This window comes from Platalea leucorodia (genome assembly GCF_965183815.1).
Source record: "Platalea leucorodia genome assembly, chromosome: 3".
In the NCBI taxonomy this organism is placed as follows: domain Eukaryota; kingdom Metazoa; phylum Chordata; class Aves; order Pelecaniformes; family Threskiornithidae; genus Platalea; species Platalea leucorodia.
In genome coordinates, this window is record NC_138825.1 from 61,178,693 (window position 1) to 61,199,466 (window position 20,774).

General features: G+C 39.2%; 1 protein-coding gene across 1 annotated transcript; it reads right to left on the minus strand.

The window, feature by feature from the left end:
- Nucleotides 1–32: 32 nt before the first annotated feature.
- On the minus strand, nucleotides 33–20,739 carry PEX3 (peroxisomal biogenesis factor 3). The gene is made up of 12 exons (XM_082306411.1): nucleotides 20,633–20,739; nucleotides 13,184–13,315; nucleotides 11,685–11,766; nucleotides 7,883–7,926; nucleotides 6,547–6,671; nucleotides 5,122–5,188; nucleotides 4,971–5,025; nucleotides 4,548–4,704; nucleotides 3,539–3,609; nucleotides 2,591–2,713; nucleotides 1,328–1,424; nucleotides 33–935 (listed from the first exon to the last, which is right to left on the minus strand). The coding sequence occupies exons 1-12, from the start codon at nucleotides 20,703–20,705 to the stop codon at nucleotides 852–854; spliced, it is 1,110 nt and encodes a 369-aa protein (XP_082162537.1). The 5' UTR covers nucleotides 20,706–20,739; the 3' UTR covers nucleotides 33–851.
- Nucleotides 20,740–20,774: the final 35 nt, after the last annotated feature.

Sequence of the window (20,774 nt, forward strand, 5' to 3'; positions counted from 1 at the left end):
TTGATTTTTCCCAAGTAATGTTAATAAGTGCAAAACTGTAAGATAGTTGAAAGAATAAATCTATGTCAAGATTTTAAGTGATGGGCCAAATGAGGTTATTGCTTTTCCTGCTAGTAATGCTAATACACACACAAATTTTACATTAAAATATTTTATTACAATACAGACAATTGGGCTCAAAATTAATACAAATAAAGATAAAATATTTACAAGTTAATGTGTACAGTGTAGCTGTTTGAACAGCATAAACAACTTCTAAAAATCCGCATTCCTTTAGTATTAAGTAACAGAAACGGCACCCCCCCAGCTTGTTCAAGAGGAATGTGCATCAGTTGGCAAAGGCCTTCTGAAGAATGAGCCACTCTTCAGAATAATATTTGTAAGTTAAGGAAAAAGAAAGAGTTTTCCTTAATAAAAAGAAAAAGTTGGGAGAAGAAGAAAGAAGCCTTACTTCATTCTGCCACTCTGTGCTATTCTTACATCACTATCGTTAGTTTTTTCCAAAACTTACACACCCCAGGCAAACAAATGGGTTTTTTAGTAACTGGCTGTAGCGCTGCCATCAGATGCCTTCCAGATGCAATAAAAATAATCAAATTAATTATGGAAGAGTTTAACCACTTTTTTAATAGAAAAATCTTTACATACAATGATTCTTTCAACAAGAATATTTTTAATGGGCGTTTGAAACAGAATTCTATTAGAACAAATATGGGCTCACTCCTACTTTTTTCAGAATGTTCTTTCTGCTGGTCTACCACTCCTACACCATTATAAAATTAACCCAAGTCTCATCAGTAATCACAAGGGATTTGTTATAAATACACGATCTATTGCTGTGAACGTGCAGTTCATTTCTCTAGTTGCTGAGGGGTACTAAAAGCTTCATAAACATTAGCAGCAAAATCTTTCACTTGTTCCATCATCAACAGGTCCTGGAAGAAATTTAAAAGAATAAATTTGCTTAATCAAACACATCCACCACTATTCTGGTTTTGCTGCAGTACACAATTCATCATGAGAAAAACACCTGGCACTCCCAGAGATCTAACTCAAATTTCTTGCTTTAGAAAGGTTTATGGGCAGAACTGCACAGAGAACCGAGCCGAGAGACCTTTTTCTGCTTCTGCACAGTTTAGCGGAGGGAAGAGGTTCCAGAAAAATAGCATATTTTTGGAAGATACAAGTGTAAGTTAGGCCAGTTGTTTATACTTTTTTTTTTTTAAGCCACTGAAATTAAACAGAATGAAGTATGTTATTAAAAGGAAATATACAACATTCATTTCAAAACTTTACTTGGGATATTTTAAATAAACAACATTCTTACCTGAACAAAGTGACTGGGTGTTTCACTGCATACTGAATGGATCTGTCCATTTATTATTGGAATTATCTTGGCTAAAGGAAGACTGACGCTGGAAAGACTGGAAAACAACAAAAAACATTGACCTAGGCCTGCCCTGACATTAGTAAAGCCACTAAACTGTGATTATTACAATTCGAAATAATTACTACTTCAAAAGTAAGAGTTGAAAGACTGCGAACTAAAATATACAGACAAAGTTTTTTTTCCCTGTGAAGTCTTTCATTGAATATAGAGAAGTACCAAAGCAAATTTCAGTTGGTGTTCCTATTGCGCGCAGTTTCACACACTTGCTCCTCATGCAAGAGAGAGATGGTTTAGCCAGAGTCTTTACGTGTCTGTGTGCGTAAACAGGTGTTAGAAGTGCCAGTCTACAATCTTACGCTACTTCAAACTCTAAACCAGGCTTAGGAGAGACAGCCAATCTACAACCTTGGGGATATTTTAAGTGATGTAAATACTATATATTTAAATAAAAACATTACTCTCTGAGAGCCATCAGCTATTAAAATAAACATACATAAAACCAGTTATTGTTCAAGGTTTTAATATTTCAGAAATCATATTTCAAGGGTTTGAACTCAGCTTTTGGATTTGTAACATTCACTGCACTGTTTAAAACCAAAGTTAACTTCAGAATAAACGCTATTTTTAAACAGTCTTCTAGGAAGAGGCAGAAGATTCTGAATGTTAATATAATTTTTTTCAGTATACCAGCGAAGAACCTAAAGCTGCACAGGTGCTTTGGCTACCTGTATTTGGGGAATCATGGTAATGCCCACCTTCCCCCAGAACTACAGCAACTGAGAGGCAGAGCCTGGCGCGTACAGCGCTCATCTGCGAGCTGTAGGGGAACGCGCTCTTTCTCACGCCCTCACAGGGCGGGTACTGCAGTACGTCTTTTGGTAGTCCCCACCAGTGGGGTAAATCCTCCTCAGCTAGAAAGGCAGTCTCCTCGTACAGTCATGGCAAAAAGTGGGACGTATAGGTCTTCTGATTTTTATTTTTAGATCTGCAAGTAATGGTGGGAAAGGTACCTCATGTGAATTCTAGCAACTTCATGGGTGAAGTGAGGAGACCGTATTTATTGTTGAAAGGCAAGAAACAGAATCCTTTCCAGCATGAGAACTTCAAGTAGGCAGGAAAATCAACAGCCTTTTTTGGAATTCACTACGAACCCAAAGCAGCATTCACATGAGAACCACAACAAAAGAAAACAACATTTACCTATTTACAGAGCCGTTCTGAGAGAGGTCCTGTTCCGTAGGTCTAAAAAACTCTGCCATATTGTCCAGCAGTCGACTGAATCCTCTATTTAAACACGTGCTCAAAACTGTACTGAAGTCTGGACTGAAAAAAAAAAAAATTTTTTTTGATTCCTGGGATTTATTTTTTCCAACAAAAAACCACTGCAAATATTCAGTGCTACAGATGTCCCTCCCGTAACGGAAGATGTATGACCCAGACAAAAGGCCACTAGTACAGCCACCTCAAGAAAGACCAGCTCCCCAGTAACTCCACAGCAAACCAATTAACAACCTACACTCTACCCCTTAAGGTTACTAAAAACCAGATAAATTTAAAGCATTCCTCACTTCTCTATTTCTTACTAAGTAATAACGTAGAAGGGACTTACCCTTAAAACGCCCCAGATCTCTAGCAGCTAAATTGTAAGAGTAGTTTGGCATTTGGCTCAACTCACTCATACTCAGGGTTTACTACAGAAGCCTCACTTCTGTAGCTCTCCGGTAAAAGGATGTGTGCAACTACTCTCAAAACCATGCACTTAAATTCTGGTAAGTCAAAACTGGGGTTCATTTCATCAAAGCAAGTAAACCCAATAAAATTACTCTCAATTTACCCTGCTTTAGCAGAAGAGAAGTACTCCTCTGTTCCTGCACGACTACAGAAAAGGTGAGGAAGAGATAAGGGGGTCTGACTGGGAAGGACATCCTGGTCATCTTGTTAAGGCAGGATTATTTCTTATAAATGAGTTTCAAAGCTCTCAAATTTTGAAAATCCCAGCCTACAATTAGTGAATATAAAAATTTAATGCAGCAGAGTGGTCACATTTCGCAAATGAAAGTTGACAGCTTTTTATATGAAAGTAATTGTCTTAGATAAACAATAGTTGTGAGGAGGAGTTTAATATGAATACAGGATATTTCTCTATACCTTTCTAGCATATCTCTAGTTTCATTAAGTAATTTAATCGTAGCAATGTCTCTTTCTGTGAGTCCACAGGCCTAGAAAAAGCAAAGACAGACACTATTTAGTAAGAAATCCATTGGCAACTGTAAGAATAAGAGTAGAAATAGAAGGGTTTTGTACCATGGAATTAAGTCAAGAGGTTTAAGTCAAACCTATTTAAAAGATTTATTGTCGTAAATCAGATTCTTTATAATTTGTGTTCTAATTTTCCTTTTAAATGGTCACTGTAGGATATTTTTTTTTTTTTTAACTAAAACAATATTAGCAGGAAACACCAGACTAATTGAGCAAAAGTATTTTTTCCACTTCTGACATCCAAAACTGAAATAAACCCTGCATATCAGCTTAAGTTAAAGGGATAAGTGCATGTCGTCACACACTGAAGCCTAAGTTTCTTTATACTAGTATAATATCAAGTTAAGAATGAGTTTTCTCCAACCAGCGTGGTGGATGGAGACAAACACCTTAAACTAATTTCCTAAGTTTTCTAAACGTTACAACTGAGAGTAGATACACCTTTCTCTTGACTCCTGTTTGTTTTCCAGCCCAAAGCCACAACGGACTCCAGCACGCCATCACCTGCTCGGGCACCAGCCGAGGTGCTACCATTGTCCCTGATCTTTGCTGGTACCCAAGTGCAAGGCGAAACAATTCAGCTTAGGGCTGCGTTAAGCTGCACTGTGTTACAGCATATGTCACAGGCTAAAAGCAGTAATTGGCCTGTGTTTCTGAGCTCAAAGCTGACATTCTGAGGATGACACTTGTTTTCAAACAAATCTGAAGAAAGTACCACTTTGCCTAGATTAAAGAGATAAGGACACTTGGTTTATGAAGGAAGAGGCATCGCCATTTATTAAAGATAGAGATACCATGGTACAGCTAGATGACTGTTAAGCACCCTTCCCTCTCCAAAACAAACAAAGCAAAAAATGCAGAATGAAAAAAGGTAGACGAAAGAAATTGAAACAAGTACCTGGGTAGCCAAGGGGTTTTCTTCATCTGGCATCAGATAATGACATAAGGGAGAGTAAGATGCAATCTGATCTGAATCTTTATGTTCCACTACTTTCCTGATATCTTTAAGTTTCTGTTCCAGCTCCAGAAGGGATAGGGTGTGCTTAAGGGAAATACTGGAAAGAAAGAAGACTACAGTGTTCATTGCGAAATGAATAATGATGCTTTGTTCTCCTACCAATAACATATTCACAAGTAACAGGATCTCAATCTGCTATATTGGTTTGCACTGGCACACATAGCCTGCTATAATACAAAAGTTGTTTTGGAAAAAGCCAGTACACCTTCCTTTTTTTTTTTTATTCTAATAAAATTCATTGTTTTGGGAACAGTCATTGTAATAAAACTTAAAAGCTAACCACAGAGAAATATAGTCTCTTACCTTCCAAAAACTTTATGCACAGCTTGTTTAACAATAGTTATCAACTCAGTCAGTCCTAGAAGAAAAGTGTCAAAATTACTGTAATGATTTGCTCAAGTCTAGAAAAAAATAGAATTTTTAAAGTGTAGTTAGCTCATAATAAGCACCATACCATCTCCTAAAAGGTGCTGAATACTTGATAAATATTGCTGCTGAACTTCAGGGGGAGCTAGTGGTGTCTACGGGGAAAAAAAACAAAACAAACCACAGTTCTGTGACATGTCAACAATAGAGAACAATGCAAGAGTCATTTCAAACCAGTTGTGACCAATTTCCTTAATCTTTATAATACCCTGCAGCAGATGGATTCCCCCATTCTCACACAACTCTGTAGCTTCTGACTCTCTTCCTGCCATCAACCCATGGATCTTTCATAAGTCCTCGGGCATTCTTCTCTTCAATACTATACAGATCTCTCTTCCATCTTCAGTAGCACAGAAAAATATTTCACCTTTCATTCATATATAGGAAAGTGTCTTAAAAATACTGCACTGCAGGTGAAACTAGACTCTCCACCACCCCCAAAATTAAACCTAGCGGAACAGGATATTTACGCCCAGCCCTAGCAAAAGCCTATCTGATAGAAAAGAAGCTTTCAGGAACTGAGATAGGATCCCAATATGCTCCAGCAGAGTGCCTCAGGGTTGTCAACCCAATTCTCTATTGGAAAAATAACAGAAAGGAAACACGTTTCTAGTCCAAACTCATCTTGCCCTTTTAAAAAAGCTTTTTCAGGTTTTACAAAATGAAGCATGACCTGCATCAACCCTGGCCTCCCTAACAAAAGCTCTTCTCAGACCTGCCTTGACAGGCTCTTCCTTGACTCTCAGCAGGAGCTCTCACAGAGGAGCGTAAGACAACTAATCCAAGTTTGTATCCATTATTTTTAGATGAGCCGTCCAACAATTTGCAGACCTTACTCTGTACGATGGGTACTTGCTTACTGTGGGATTGATCTACTTTTATTGCGCAGTGATAGATATACTATATAAATAAAGTCTTCTTCCTTGCTTGGCCCCACCAACAGACATTTAGGTAGATGGCCCTTCGGAGTTAAACAAAATAGTCAAAATTTCAAAGACAACATTTTTCTTCTTTAATCCTAGGGAAATTTAACTGGGGGCATTAATGTATGCGCTAGGAAGACCTAAGCATTTATATACATTTGCATACGTATCTTAGATCATTCACACAGTATGACTGTTTCATAAAAAATGAAAGCAAAGAAATTATTTTATGTTGGTGTTTAGATATGAAGTAACCTTCTTTAAGCAATACAAATGCAGACAAAAGGCATTCTTCAATATTGCTGGTATTTTGTTAAGCAACAGTATCACCACATCATCCAAATTTAGAGGCTATTAAAACACATCAATCTATGTGACTTCCAGTAATGTTTCCACATCTCCCACTCTTATAAGAACTCTTCATTTCACTCTAATACTCCTAAGCTATGCCCTTTTTATCTCTCACTAAATAATCCTTTTACGTCCAAGACAGTGGAAGTTCTACCTTTGAAGCAAAACAAGAAACTTACTGTGCCGTTTTTGCAGAGTGCAGCATTATCTAGGTAGATGTAACCGCCAATAATATTTAACTGGACTCGCAAAAGAACTACTAGCATACAGGTACTATATACAGCTACAATGCTTCTGGTGAAACCTTGAAAAGAGACAACAAAATAACTTCAAAGTCAAAGAAATAAGGGTGAGTGCTCTCCAAGACTCATGAAGTGCTGATGATTTTTAAATACACAGTCACATTTCTCCCACTGGTTGTCATAACACATGTTTTCACAACACATACCCAAGATGGTCATGAGTCTAATATCTGCTGGATCTACATCTAAAGTGTCCCATTTAAAGTCCTATATTAATATTATTTTGCGTGTTACACAAATTATTTCGCATAATAAAAATTATACAAGTTGGTCCAGAAGGAAAATGGGTGTACGGTCAAACCATCTTTCTTCATTAGGCCAGGAAATACACACAGTGTGTTAGCCCTCATCATGCAATTAAGACACAGAAGGCATAACAGCAGCTCGGGGGGAAAAAAAGCTACCTAAGGCAGGAGCAGCTAATAGGTAAAGGAAATGAAAATGAGCAACAGCTACCAGCCACTAGGCAACAGAGGATGTGTGGAAGAAGTGACACGAGAAGAAGTGACATGAATAAATATGGATGAATGCTGAGTAGCAAGGACATGGGAAGAAAGGAGCTGGATCAGAAGTAGGATCTGTATAGGTGTTGTGAAAAGGAGAAACAAAACCAAAAGGAAGGAAAGACAAAACCAGGGAGGTGGTAGGGATAACAAATGGTACCAAGGAATCAAAAGTAGTAAAAAAAGCTCAGTAGTATTCACGACAATTACCTGACTTCACTATTTTTCTTCCCCTTCCACCACTTCCATCAGCCAATAAATACAAAGATGAACCAAAGGGTTCATAACCACTGGTATGGTGGTTATCGCCAACAGGCTTGAAAAGAGGAAAGTGCTGGCCATGCAAGGGCTGGCCCACATTTCTGACTGATGTTTTCTGTTAGGTTCAGCACAGAATTTCTGAAAAACTAGTTTGATTTTTCTGTGATGGCACAGAAAGTTCTCACAAAGTTTTCTTGAGCAGGGTAACACAAAGGCTGATAAAATTCTTCACCTTCATCTCTGAGCTTCTAACTTCCCTCGGGGCTATGAAAAATTCCTTCATGAGGAGCTTTGGGGGGGGGGCAGGGAGGAGGTTTGCCATGTAGTGTGTTAACTATCTTCATATCTACTGAAACAACACCGTGTAAAGTGTGCATTTTAAAGGGTGTGAAAGACATTCGAAATTTATGCTAAATACTATGCAGATGGAATCTTTCATTTCCACTTACTTATTATCTTTAAATCCTCCCATATTTCTAACTTGTTTGCTGGCCTGTAGGAAAAATAAATGGAAATATTAAACATTTAAAAGTATATTTTCCTTGGAAATTAATAAATATGTTAAATGAAATAGCAGTGCTCTAAGGCGAGCTCATTTAGCTACTATGATTATTCATATCACATTCACGTCTACATTGATTTGCCTCATTCAAGAAAGCAGTATACAAACAACAGGCTATGAAGTCACAGTAAAGATATTCAAACTTTAATGTATAAATGTAGTATTTAGTGATGTCAATTATATGCTTGTATTATTGATTTTGAGTTACTACGCTAAGTAGTCAGAAAAAGCCCGCTGACGGTACAAAGCGGTCTTTTCTGGGGCCTTGGTCCTGTATATCCTTAAGGCAGACCTCAGTTCAGTAGGGCTTCCTGCATCCACCTCTGCATAATAAGCGCAGGATCAGAATTTCTATATCCTACTTTCTTGCAAGATTTACCATTGCCTGACTTGCTTTTAAAGTTCAGATTTGATCATCAAAAACCAAAGAGATCACGACCATCTGTGGAAAAGAAGTCTTGTGCCATCCACACAAATGCAAGTTGCTATTTTTTCTTTTGTTGAGGCACGTTTACTTTTTTGACCTGACCCATTCCTAAAATTTTATATATTCTGCAGTCAAAAGAGCACGGCTGTAGATTGCATAGATACACCTGAACTGTCTAAGGCACGCTGCATATTTATAACTACTGTCCAGAGGTAATGTTAGCAACATAGCAGCAGTAACTGCAAAAAGTTTCATCGCCCATTCTCGCCTGTTCAGCACTATCAGTAAAGAACGGCTACTGTATCTCTATTGTGGAAGAAATGCTTTGTGAAAGTCACTTAAAGAAACAGTTGGTAAGTTCTTAGGATCAGAATCAACACTTAAATATTTGGGGCACATAATTCAGATTAACCTATGCTTAGACTTTACAGTAACCTAGTTTATAAAAAATAATACACTTTTCACCAGAAATCATTTCTCTTTACAGGCACAATTAACCACTGAGGAATGTTTTCATCAATCTAGAACAAACGCATGCACTTTGGCATTAGTTTGACCATTATATCACTTACATCAACAATGACTTTTTAAGCTCACCGCTATCAAATAATAGTTTATCATACCAGTTCATTTGCATTAAGCCTACAACTCCAAAAAGTAAAGAGACAGATTGAAGAAAGGATAGCTGGAAGAGATACAGGATCCATGGCAGATACAAAAACAGTTTACATACTTCTCTTTTTGCAAGCTAAATCAACAGTTTTAAAAGCTATTCTAAAGCAAAGGAAAGACTGTTAAAAAAATACAGTAATATTTCTATAGATAAAACACGTAACAGGACTCAAAACCACGTTTGTTACTTATGAGTGGTAAGTTTTCCATGCCAACTGAAGAGAGAAAGAGAAGCCAATACATCAACATCAGCCAACTACATTTGCACCTATTATGTCAAAATATTTTCTAGAGCTCATGCTTACGAAGTTTCGCCTCACAACATAAGGCAACAGCCAGGTAACAGTTTAAGTCTGCAAGCATTAAGCCTAACAGTGGAAACAGATTTTTTCAGTCTTCATCTGCTGCAATTTACTAAGACTCAGCTGCTACTCAAAACCCAACATTTATTTCACATTTATTTATTTGGAAAATCATTATGTGCTATGAAAGCAAAAAGCAATGCAAACAAAGATAATACAGGTTTGGAATAAAACTAAGTGCTGAATAAGCAGGAGATATGCAACACCTGTAAGGCTACAGCAGCAGGTACTTCACCTCATCTCATTCAATCACATTGCTTTGAAAAGAGGAGGACAGAGAGAGCAAGATCATCTGTGGTCTTGTGTGCTGCTCCCTCTTTAAAAGTTTCTCTGGAAGACTGAAGACTTCAGCCTGCTTACACCCCCAACCTACCACTGGCCGCCCCAAATTACTAAAACAACGTAAAAAGGTTTTAAATTTAAGTGAACAGATTTTAAATTAAAGGAGTTTACCTAAGCCATAACACAGTCTGTAACATATGATAACATAGATCTATAACATGTTAATCCATAACATAGATGATGTGAGAGAAAGAATACATCTTCAGGGACGTGAAGAAAGATAAATCTCCACATCTACTCTTTTGTATGTTCAACAACAACAGCACTCAGCGGTCCAGAGCCATTTGATTCATTTTCGCAAATGGAAGTGGAAAGAAAACAAATCTATACCTCCATGCGTAGCACAAGAATGCAGAGCTTCTTCAAAGAGTCACTTCAAAGTGGAATGAGCCCTGACAGCTCATTCCATGACGTGTGCCTTCCCAAGCCCTCCTCTACCTTTTCAGTTCAAAAAGTTCAAGCATCTAGTTAAAACTTCCTCAGCGTACGTCAAAAAAGAAGGCATTAATACACAAACTCCACTGTAAGATACACTCTAAATGGACATCCATGCTTACAGGATATTGCACGTAACCAGCATTTTTAAAAATATTTGTTTTCAGAAATGCGTAACAATAATATCAGTCTCATTTCTATTTTCACTGGGATTATTGGAATTCAGAAGTGTGTCACTGTACCCGTAAACTGTTTCAACTAGTCAAGCAAGTTAGGGACACCAGATATATTTTGATAAAATAATGCATGCTACAGTGAACAAACTAAGGCATTATACGTCTTCACCACTGAACAAAGGATTACAGGCCTTTGTAGACTATTTTGCTGCACAGTCCAGAAGACAAATCTGGTGATCCACAAGATCTCTTGTTCATTCAGGTTAAATTTTCATTGAGTAAAACTCTTATTATGACATATATATTAAATATTCCATTAAAATTAACTTTTCCTAATTTCTTGTTGTTTGGGGTAAATAATATTCAATCACAGTTGCAAATTCTCACATAATCTGTTATAAAAACCATCATTCGGGCTGTAATTCCCACTTTAAATATCACATTCTGTTGCCTTGTTGTGGGAGTTTTTTGACTGAAAAAAGACAATGACTGGATAGGTAATCTATTAAATGCTGGTCAGCTGAAGTTACAGCTATATAAATAAACTAGTAGGAGGTAAACTAGAAAGGCAGTCTTAGAGTGAGTCAGAAACCCCGTGTTAACTGCCTACATAACACTTTTACTCCATGCCAAATGCCAAGCAGCTCACTCTACTTCTAAGGTATGCTATTATGCACTTTATGTATTTAAAAATATGCTATTTGTTCCTGCAGCTGTAAGGAAACCAAAGGTGTTTTCTGACAGGGAAGCATTACTCTTAATGTATGACAGGCCCCTATTTGTTCTACTTCAAAAAGAAAAAAAATTACTTCTCATAGCTTACATCCATTTGCAATCTCATCTTGGATACTTTCCACTACTATTCACGTCTGACCTTGATAAGATTACATAAACATTTTTTACAAACACAACATCAACAACTCAGTCAAGATATTCTGTTCTGTTTAAGAGAAGACTAAATCCTGTAAGTACTTTATCTGCCTATCTTAAAAGCACTTCAACAAAAAACATGGCTCTCATTGCAGCATCTTAAAGGAACTATTATTATTATTTCTTGTAATGTTTGGAAAACGCTAGCCCTACCTATCAAAATATGTCTAACATGACACATAATATTTACATAATGATTTCAAAATACTTTAAGACTAGTGACTCAATGCGACACAGAACCAAAATCCTGCATGCTCTCTACATTATAAACATATAATTTGAAAAAAAACCTTATCTTGTGATCAAAACAAGTGACCTTCAAGACAATTAACAAAACAGTCTTACCTATTTTTAAGAAGAGATGTGAGACTCTCAGAATTTAATTGATGCATTAAGGCATCCCTCAATGTTGGAAGCATTGACAGCACTGTTATTAAAAGAAAAAAAAAAAGGGGGGGGGGGGAAATCTGTCAACATCAAAAAAAAGTCATCATAAACCTATCCCCAGCTCTCACTCAATAGCTGCTATACAATGTACATCCCATTGCTCAACAGGCAAAGCTGGGAGGACAAACAAAATAGGAAACCCTGGGGGTACTCAGGAGTGCAATTACCTGCGTGCCTCTTAGGAGCTTGGGCACAATGCTGTCCTTATGTGGCTACATGTCTCTGCTGGCTCTAGCTGCAGATGTGTACTCACACCCCGCATATCTGCGTATACATCCCTTCAACTCCCCAGAAGAAAATCTCAAGAAAATCTACACTGTTGCATTTCTCCAAACGAGAAGAAAAAGATCTGAGGTTTGGTTTTTTCCCAACAAGAGAACCAGAGAAAGGTATGTTTTAAACAAAAGAAAGCTGGTGGGAAAAAATCCTTTACTTTCAGAGTACTGAATGTCCAATCTGCTATTATATGATGGGAACAGGAAGTGGAAAACAAGCATGCACAGAACATAATAAATACCAAGAACAAAATATGAAAAATCTTGACAAGAACGCATGCTGCCAAACAGAAAGTACTTTGTACAATGAAGGGCAAAGAAAAACGTAGTCCTTGCAGTAAAATCAATCCCAGGACTACAAAATGGAAAAGATGAAAATGAAATACCAGGGTGTTTCATGTCAGGGTAAACACAGTACACAGAAAGCATTTGCAGCCACCTGAGAAGCCATTACAAATTTCAACAGGAGAAGAAAATGCTGCCCAATTTGTTTTATAGAAATAGTTTTGAATGGCCTGTATTTACAAGATTGACAAGGATTTTGTTAAAACTCTACCCTACCATCTCCTCTCCAAAAATCCAAAGACCAGTCCTGTAATATAAATACTTTCACTTTTTGCTCCCCAGCTAGACAGGTACCTTTTAACTGTTAAAATGTCAGGAACTAATGGGCTGACATGCTTCTTATTTGTAAACAAGAATTACCCACCAAGCTCTCCATGTAGCTTACTAACAACATGCTATAATGAATAAAACAATCCTACTGTAAATTCAGTATTGTTTGAATCTGGGTGCTGTTTCACACCTCAATACCACATGCAGTTTAGGGCAATACACAGAGGGTCTTGAAGTGACAAAAAATTGTAACCTGCATGTATATTTGTATGCATTATAGATAGATATATTCAAACTAAGGGTTAAGATGACCCCTAGAAATCCTTTCAATCCTCTGTTCTTCAGATTCTGTTTTTATTATGCAAAATGACTCTATTTATGCACTAGTATTTAATTAAGATTTTGAATTCACCTACTTTTGTTATTCTTCTTGCATCCTGTCAATACGTAGTATAAATCCCCAAGTAATTCCACCTATCAAGAACAGCAGCTATTTCCTTATCTTACCTGTCATATTGCATGTCCTCTGATTACTTTCAAAATGATACTGCCTTCGCGCTTGGGCGATGTATTCAGCTGCCTCTCGTTCTTGGATTTCTCTGATTTTCTTCTGCCCGTATTTTCCCAGTAAATAGACTCCTACAGAGAGATTTTTATATTACAAGCTGCTTTAAAAATGTGAGGAAGGCCCCTTCAGCCCCTTTCTTTGATTTTAAACCACAAGGGTGCACAGTGGGTTTTTTGGGATATGTGGGTCTTGAGTATTTTAACACTGATTGACAAAGTACTACTCAGAAATAATGTTTTCAAAATTAATTAAAACGTCAAGGGTAATGACTTGAATCAGTACAAGAAACCTTCCTGAGAAGAGATATCTTGCCTTTCGAAGAAGGCATTTTTGGTACTACTGCAACGTGAACAACAATTACTGAAGAGATTGAAGCAAATATTGGGAAGAGAAAAAATGTAGGGTAACAAAAACAAAAAAAATAGAGAAAAGAAACTGAAATGCACAAGTCTGGAGATGGATGAAAATTTAAATTTTTCTAAAAGGTATCTTTCTAAAATTAGCAGAAGTTAGAGATAAAACTCAAGTCTTAAAAATCACATAAGAGAAAAATGTTACAGACCAACATTTCCTTTGTTTTGTCCTGAAACTTGTCTGTAGGAAGAACCTTAGCTTCAGTGAGGCTTGACTGTGGCCCTCTTATTTCATACCATGCCTGGTTCCCACTCTCCAGTCCCACTCTTCTGCCCTTGAAGATCTGATCATCCCTCATCACCCTCACTATGAATCTCCATTTCCACAAAGACCCACCAAAATTTTTTGCTCTACATTTCCTCCTCTCCCAACACACATCCCTTTGAAATTTCCCCCAGCTGTTCTTCCCGCAGCACCAGGGGCTCAGAGATCCCTCCAGGCTGCCCGCTGCCCTCTTCTCATCTTTCCTCATCTCCGTCCCCCTTTCTAAGTCATTTCTCAAGATACCACTACGTCTTCTATACTTATCCTCAGCATCTTTGCCCGCTGCAAGCTGCTTTGCCTGAATTTCTCCTCCCCCCCTACCAGGGCTTCTCATAACACCTCCTGTGTATCAAGTTCATTTGCTGCCTCCTGTATGCACTGGTGGCAGCAGTTACCTACTTAGGTGCATGACAAGCTCCTCCCGTGTTCTCTCATGAAAGAATTGGGGTGGGGGAAAGGGAGAGAGAAGGGAGGAAGAAACCCAAGCAGAAAAGACGGTTGTACAAGTTGATCTCATCCTCTGTCCACTGGGAAGCAATCCCCTAAGTACTGAAACCCCTCTACAGAGCATCAGCTCCGACCGTCAAGTCAATAACCGTACACAGAAGAAATCCGAATATCAAATCTTTATTCTTTTTCCACCAAGCACTTTCAAAAGTCATAAACACAGAGCTATGAAGTTTTCTTGAAAATTCTATTTTCACATTTCAAAGTTAATATCTGAATGAATTTAACAGTTGCTGAATGTTGAAGGTTTTAAAACTATTTTTATAAGCCAGATCCACAAAAACTAGAAAAAACAAAAAAAAACCCCAAAAAACAAAACAAAACCACAAAAAAATAAAACCAACCAAAAAACACCCCCTCCCAAGATTTTGAATTCAGCTACATTTTTTACATCGTTAAAACCTTTCAATACATTCTCCAAAACTACCATCAGTATTTCAAAAGGCTTGTCAACTTTGTGCCCCAATATTCATGATTGCAAAAAATCTGACTTCATATTGGCATCATGTTTCCTAATAGGCAACTACAAGCCAGACCAGTTTCAAACAACCACAGTCATTTCCATTTATGTCCCAAAAGCCTCATAAAGTAAAAATGGGAAAGTCACTCTCCCTTCCTTCAGCCTTTAGGCAGACTGAGCATTTGCCATGTGGAAGATTCACCCCATTAGATGCAAACTTTAACATTAATGGTTCCATATACCTAAAATGCAAGTTTACCACTGCAAATTGTTAACCAAAATGAGACTTCATAAATAACAATTAGATTATTTTTCTCTAAAAAATTATTAATTCCTGCCAAGAATATGTATTTAGAATGCAACTGTCAGGGTATTGATTTTTTTTTTTTTTTTTTTTTGCAGCTAACATACTGAAACAGCAACAATTTTTTTAGTATTAGCAAATAATTTTTGAACACAAGATTCTTCCAATCATTTTATCCCACCACATTTTTCACATTACATTCAGACACAGTCATTTGTCCAAATGACTACTGTTGTTTATTTTTCTCCCCCAAAATAAATCCTTTGACTCCGGGTTTTGTGGCAGAAAGGTCTCATAAGTATGAAAAAAAAAGAGTCTTCCTGCATGTACACAGGACACAGGCAGATGTACAAACAATTCAAGAAGAATCATGTGCATGCCCTTGAGTGATATGCTGGAGCAGCACCTTTATAATTAAGATTGAGACACCTAATTGCTTAATACTCAATTGTTAAAGCTGTGTGATTACTCTCTACTAAGAACTGCTGTGCCTTGTGAGGGTCCAAAGTTGCATTAGCAGTCATCCAGGTTTAACAAGGAGTTTCCAGAAAAAACTCTTGTCTAAAATGATGCAACACCAGCTACTAGTAGTCTTATTTCTCCCCTGCTCCCCTGTACTAAGCCGTAACTTTGACCCGTCACTAACAGGTGTTATATATAACATATATAACTCAATTTTACCTCTCAGTATGGGACATGAGGTCTGTAAAAAGCGGCAGCAGCAATATTTTACTCAGGTCTAATTAGCTAAACCATTGTATGGATGGAACTTCATACTGAATCTTTCCCATATGCTCCATACAAAACCAGGAATTAAGAAAATTCAGCAATAATGAGACTGCCCAAAAGATAACTTCTACGTAAACCTTTTTCTGCCTTCATTAGAACATGAACTATGCAAACAACTATAGTCCCAACACTTCTGAAATTCTACAAAGTGAAATGTATTTACATTTGTATTGGCTGCCTGTGCTGGTTTTGGCTGGGACAGAGTTAATTTTCTTCATAGCAGCTAGTATGGGGCTATGTTTTGGATTAGTGCTGAGAACAGCATTGATAATACAGAGATGTTTTCGTTATTGCTGAGCAGTGCTTACGCAGAGTCAAGGCCTTTTCTGCTTCTCACCCCACCCCACCAGCGAGTAGGCGGGGGGGGGCACAAGAAGTTGGGAGGGGACACAGCCGGGACAGCTGACCCCAACGGACCAAAGGGATATCCCACACCATCTGATGTCATGCTCAGCAATAAAACTAGGGGGGAGGTTGGAGGGGGACACTGCTTGGGGCCTGGCTGGGCATCAGTTGGTTGGTGGTGAGCAATTGTCTTCATTTGCATCACTTTTTTTTTTTTTTCCTTCCTTCTCTCTGTTATTTTGTCCACCCTCTTTTCCTTACAATTTATTATTATTATTATTATTATTATTACTTTTTTTAATTATTAAACCGTCTTTATCTCAACCCATGAATTTTCTCACTTTTACCCTTCCAATTCTCTCCCCCATCTCACTGTGATGGGGGGGAGTGAGTGAGCAGCTGTGTGGTGCTTAGTTGCTCGCCGGGGTTAAACCACAATACTGTCTTACAACACTAGGAACACCTAGGGTCTACAGTACCCATATCCTGTAGAAGCTACACTTTGATTCATCTGTTAACAGTGAATTGAGATAAATATGCTCTAATTTGTCTTTGTAGCCGTCTTCAGCTGTAGCATTATATAGTCTCTTCACATCTAAATGTAAGTAATGGAAGTAGCTTACAAAATCTGCAGGCTCTTACACATGTTCATGCCAGTGGTCTCAAGCAGGTAGGCTATTTCTCACAGCACGTAAATTATGACCTACTTTTCCCTCAGCCTTTTCCTTTCTTCACAAGTGGAACAAAGAGATGACCAAATGGGTGGGATTGGTAACTAGAAGGCATCAAGTTTTCAAGAAACCTCTTTGCCACCCTATGTAACCTTTACCCTCACTGCCATACTTCCCTCAGAAAAAAAAAAAAATAAGGGAAAATTTTCAGTTTTAAGAATTTCATTATGTAGAAGTTGTGCTGACACACAGAAGCCTGCATCCTTCCAGAACATCGACAGCTTCCTAGGTTGTGGTTTGTCCTTATGTACAAGCAAGCTGTGCATCAGCTGACATACAACTGTCCCATTATGGTTGAAAACCATTTTTAAAATAAAAAGGCACTAAAGCCTTATTCTCTTGGCACTGCCGACTCCCACCAAAACCTATTTAACGCCCTTGCACTCACTCACAAACCACGACAACTTTCTTTGCTAAGCAGACAGACTTCTGAACTGAAACGCTCTTTCTGCAAGCCGAAGGTTGCAAAAGATGAAACTGAGCAATAATTCATTCACCACTGAAATCAGAACCATACATTGCAGACACACCCTGAACTTGCTCTTCTACTGCAACGAGGGAACTTCAACAGTGAATCATTTTGTAATATCCATTGAAATCTACCTTGAATGCTGAGCACTGAGATAGAAACCACTGTAAGGTAAATCTACCTACCAAATAAGAACAAATTAACATAACACATCCTTGCAGCTCTGTCATGCTAGCTCTCTCTCTACTTTAAATATTTCTAGTGGGTTTGATCCCAGAGCACTAGATTTTGCTTGCTTGAAGAGATTTAAGTCTTTTTAGTGTGCAATTTACTTTATATTGCTAGAAGAACAGACTTCTGAAGAAAGGGTTTGTACAGGGTCTTTGCTAAGTTGAGGTCTTCTCAACCCTGCTCTATGGTTAAGGGAAAATTACACCTATTTCAGTTGCTTTTCCCTCAATTTGAGCTCTTATGAGTTTTGTATCTTCATAAGCAGAAAAATCTGTTGCAGTGTTGAGATTGACAGAAATTACACGAAGAATGACAGCCACTGATAACACGTGAGGAATCCATCTCAGTGCACAGATGAAAGGCTACCAACCAACTCAGATTTTCGTGCAATAATTCTTCAGCAACACGACACTGATACAACATTATATCAGTAATAATGTAGAGACTCTTCTGTACTGTCTAACAAATCATTAAATATTCACATTAGTCTCTGACCATGTGCCAGATAAAGACTTAAAATCATTAAACCCTGTGATGTCCCATTTTCCTTGTTACATCCTCCTTCCCAGAAAATGTACCTAAAGATCTTAAAAACAAACAAACAAACACCAGAGAGATGTAGATTCCAGTCTCTGGTATTAAATCAGCAGACTTGGATGCTCGTCTTAAATCATTCAGCCACTTCCAAATATTCTGTCTTCAAGTAAAAGCAGTGATGTAAGCTGCATTCTATCTTTCAACGTTAGGCAGCATTTTTGGACGACAGTCCGTTGTGGATCTCGGAGTTCTGATTCACTGGTGGTGGCATTACCATAGCTTCTGGAGTTATTTTAAGGTCTGATCCATAACTAATATGTAGATTGCCAAAGCACTCAAGATTCAGCTGCTGAACAACTGTAGTGCAGCACTCCACAGTAAATCCCTCCCCATCACCCAGGCTGCCCTAAAACACCATGGTACGAGTTGCAGCTGGTGGCAGCTAACAATGTTCTCCTCCTTGCAGATGCCCTGATTAACTAGAGTCTCAAATACAAGAAAGCAACTTGCTACAGAATCCTCAAATACAACATGGCCTGAGAAAACAGGTACTTGATCCATGCTGCAGGCACTGACAGCATAGTTCAATATTTTCAGGCAGAAACTGAAATGCTTGTTACAAGAGGAGCATCTTGGGGTTTTTTGATTGGTCATACTTTAAATGACTTCATTTTAGTCCCTAATGATTTTTTTAAGTGTACTTCATCCAGTCAGTAGCATTTTAGTGAAACTGACGATGAACTGTATGTAAACAGCACCAATCATAACAAAAAAGCTGCAAAGTCAGTGATACTAGGATAGCTTGCAGGCTGGCAGAGGGCTGTTTATACATGATGAATTTAGGATTTCAGGCTATGAGGACTACCAAGAGCCACAAACTCCTCAGTATCTGCTTTCCTACTTGGACATTGATACATGTTTACTAGCTGAAACTGGGACAACTGATGTTTTTACTATTCCCATTTGTCCACCCACCACTCTCACAAAGACAGTTGAAAGGGGGGAACGGCTTGCAGGTTACAGCCTGGTAAATCTGTTTACTTAGGATGGTGGGCTCTAAGTGTGGTGGCTCAAAACATTACGTTCTGCTGTACTTGCAGAGTCAGAAAACCTGCAGGTGAAGGGGTGAACTAGAGAAGCAGTCTGACAAGTACTTCGGTAACCATCATCTAACCTATTATTGTGTATTAATCGGCACTCTTCGGAAAAACACAGAAGGAATTCATGCTGAAAGGATGCAGAGACTTGCCTACAACCAAGGCAAGTCAGACCTTCACAAGAGACCTCACCTGAATACGAGACAAAGTGTACTGCAAAAACCCTGCAGCCCTCAGAATATTTAACTGCTCAGGCAAACTCCAGTGAGCATAAACAAATACAAACTTCCCTTAGCAACTCTGCAATATTTAATTCTGTGTTATTTGCATAAGATGTAAGTACAGCTGATGACTGAGCGTGCAAAGATATAGCTGGTACCTTTTGAGGAGTATCTAATCTCCAGCTGCACATATACGCAGTTCATTATTAAACAGAGAGATCCAAGGTGTTATTGTAAATCCAATTCCGACTAAAAACAACCCTATAATAACTCCAAGGAAAGGAGGAGCTTACCAGACCCTAACCACCCTACAGGTTAGACAAGAGCCTTAAGGGAGAAAGAATGGCTTGAATAATTAATGTAAATCCTCCTCTCCTGTAAAGTTTTGTGTCTGCAGTTGATTTATATTTGACAATTTACCTCAACGTACAAGTCACTTTTAAAAGCACAGACTTTCAGCCTCCGTCCCAACAATAATAATACAAGCGTCACGCACACTTTGCACGGTTAAATGTTGTTTCAAACCACCAACACAAACACCCAGGCAACTTGAGTCCCTGTGTTTCAGGACTTGTGGGAGAACGCGTAGATCTTCCCCCCTGCCTACGAGAGCAACCCTCCTGCCACCTGAGCTCTCCCGACGGCGCCCGTGGGTGCGTTCTGGTGTCACCGGCAAGGCGAGGGACCGCTCCACGCCACGGCGGAGCTCCCTGCGCAGCAGCCCACCGCCCACAGCGGCGGCGAGGCAGGGGCGAGGCAGGGACGAGGCCGGCCGGGCCCGCCGCACCGGTCACGGCAGCGGGCTCGCCCGGCGGCAGACAAGCTTTCCAGCCAGCGGGGAACCGCCCGACCACCGGGGGCTCGTCGGGCTCAGCGGCCGAGCGCCGCCTCTGAGGGGGCCCCTCCCCGGGAAGCGGGGGCACTTCAGCGGGAGGCCCCACGGACCCGAGGCCGGCTCCGCGCCGAGCCCTATCATCGCCCACCGCCGCCGCCCCTCAGCCCGGCTGCCGGGCGCTCACCGCCGAGGAAGGTGCCGAGGACCAGGCATTTCTTCTTGTGCCGCTTGAGGAAACTCCAGAGGGACCGGAGCATCCTGCGCGCCCGGCCCGGCCCGGCCGCCCCTCGCCTCCCCGCGTCGGCGGAAGGGGCGGTGGCAGCGGC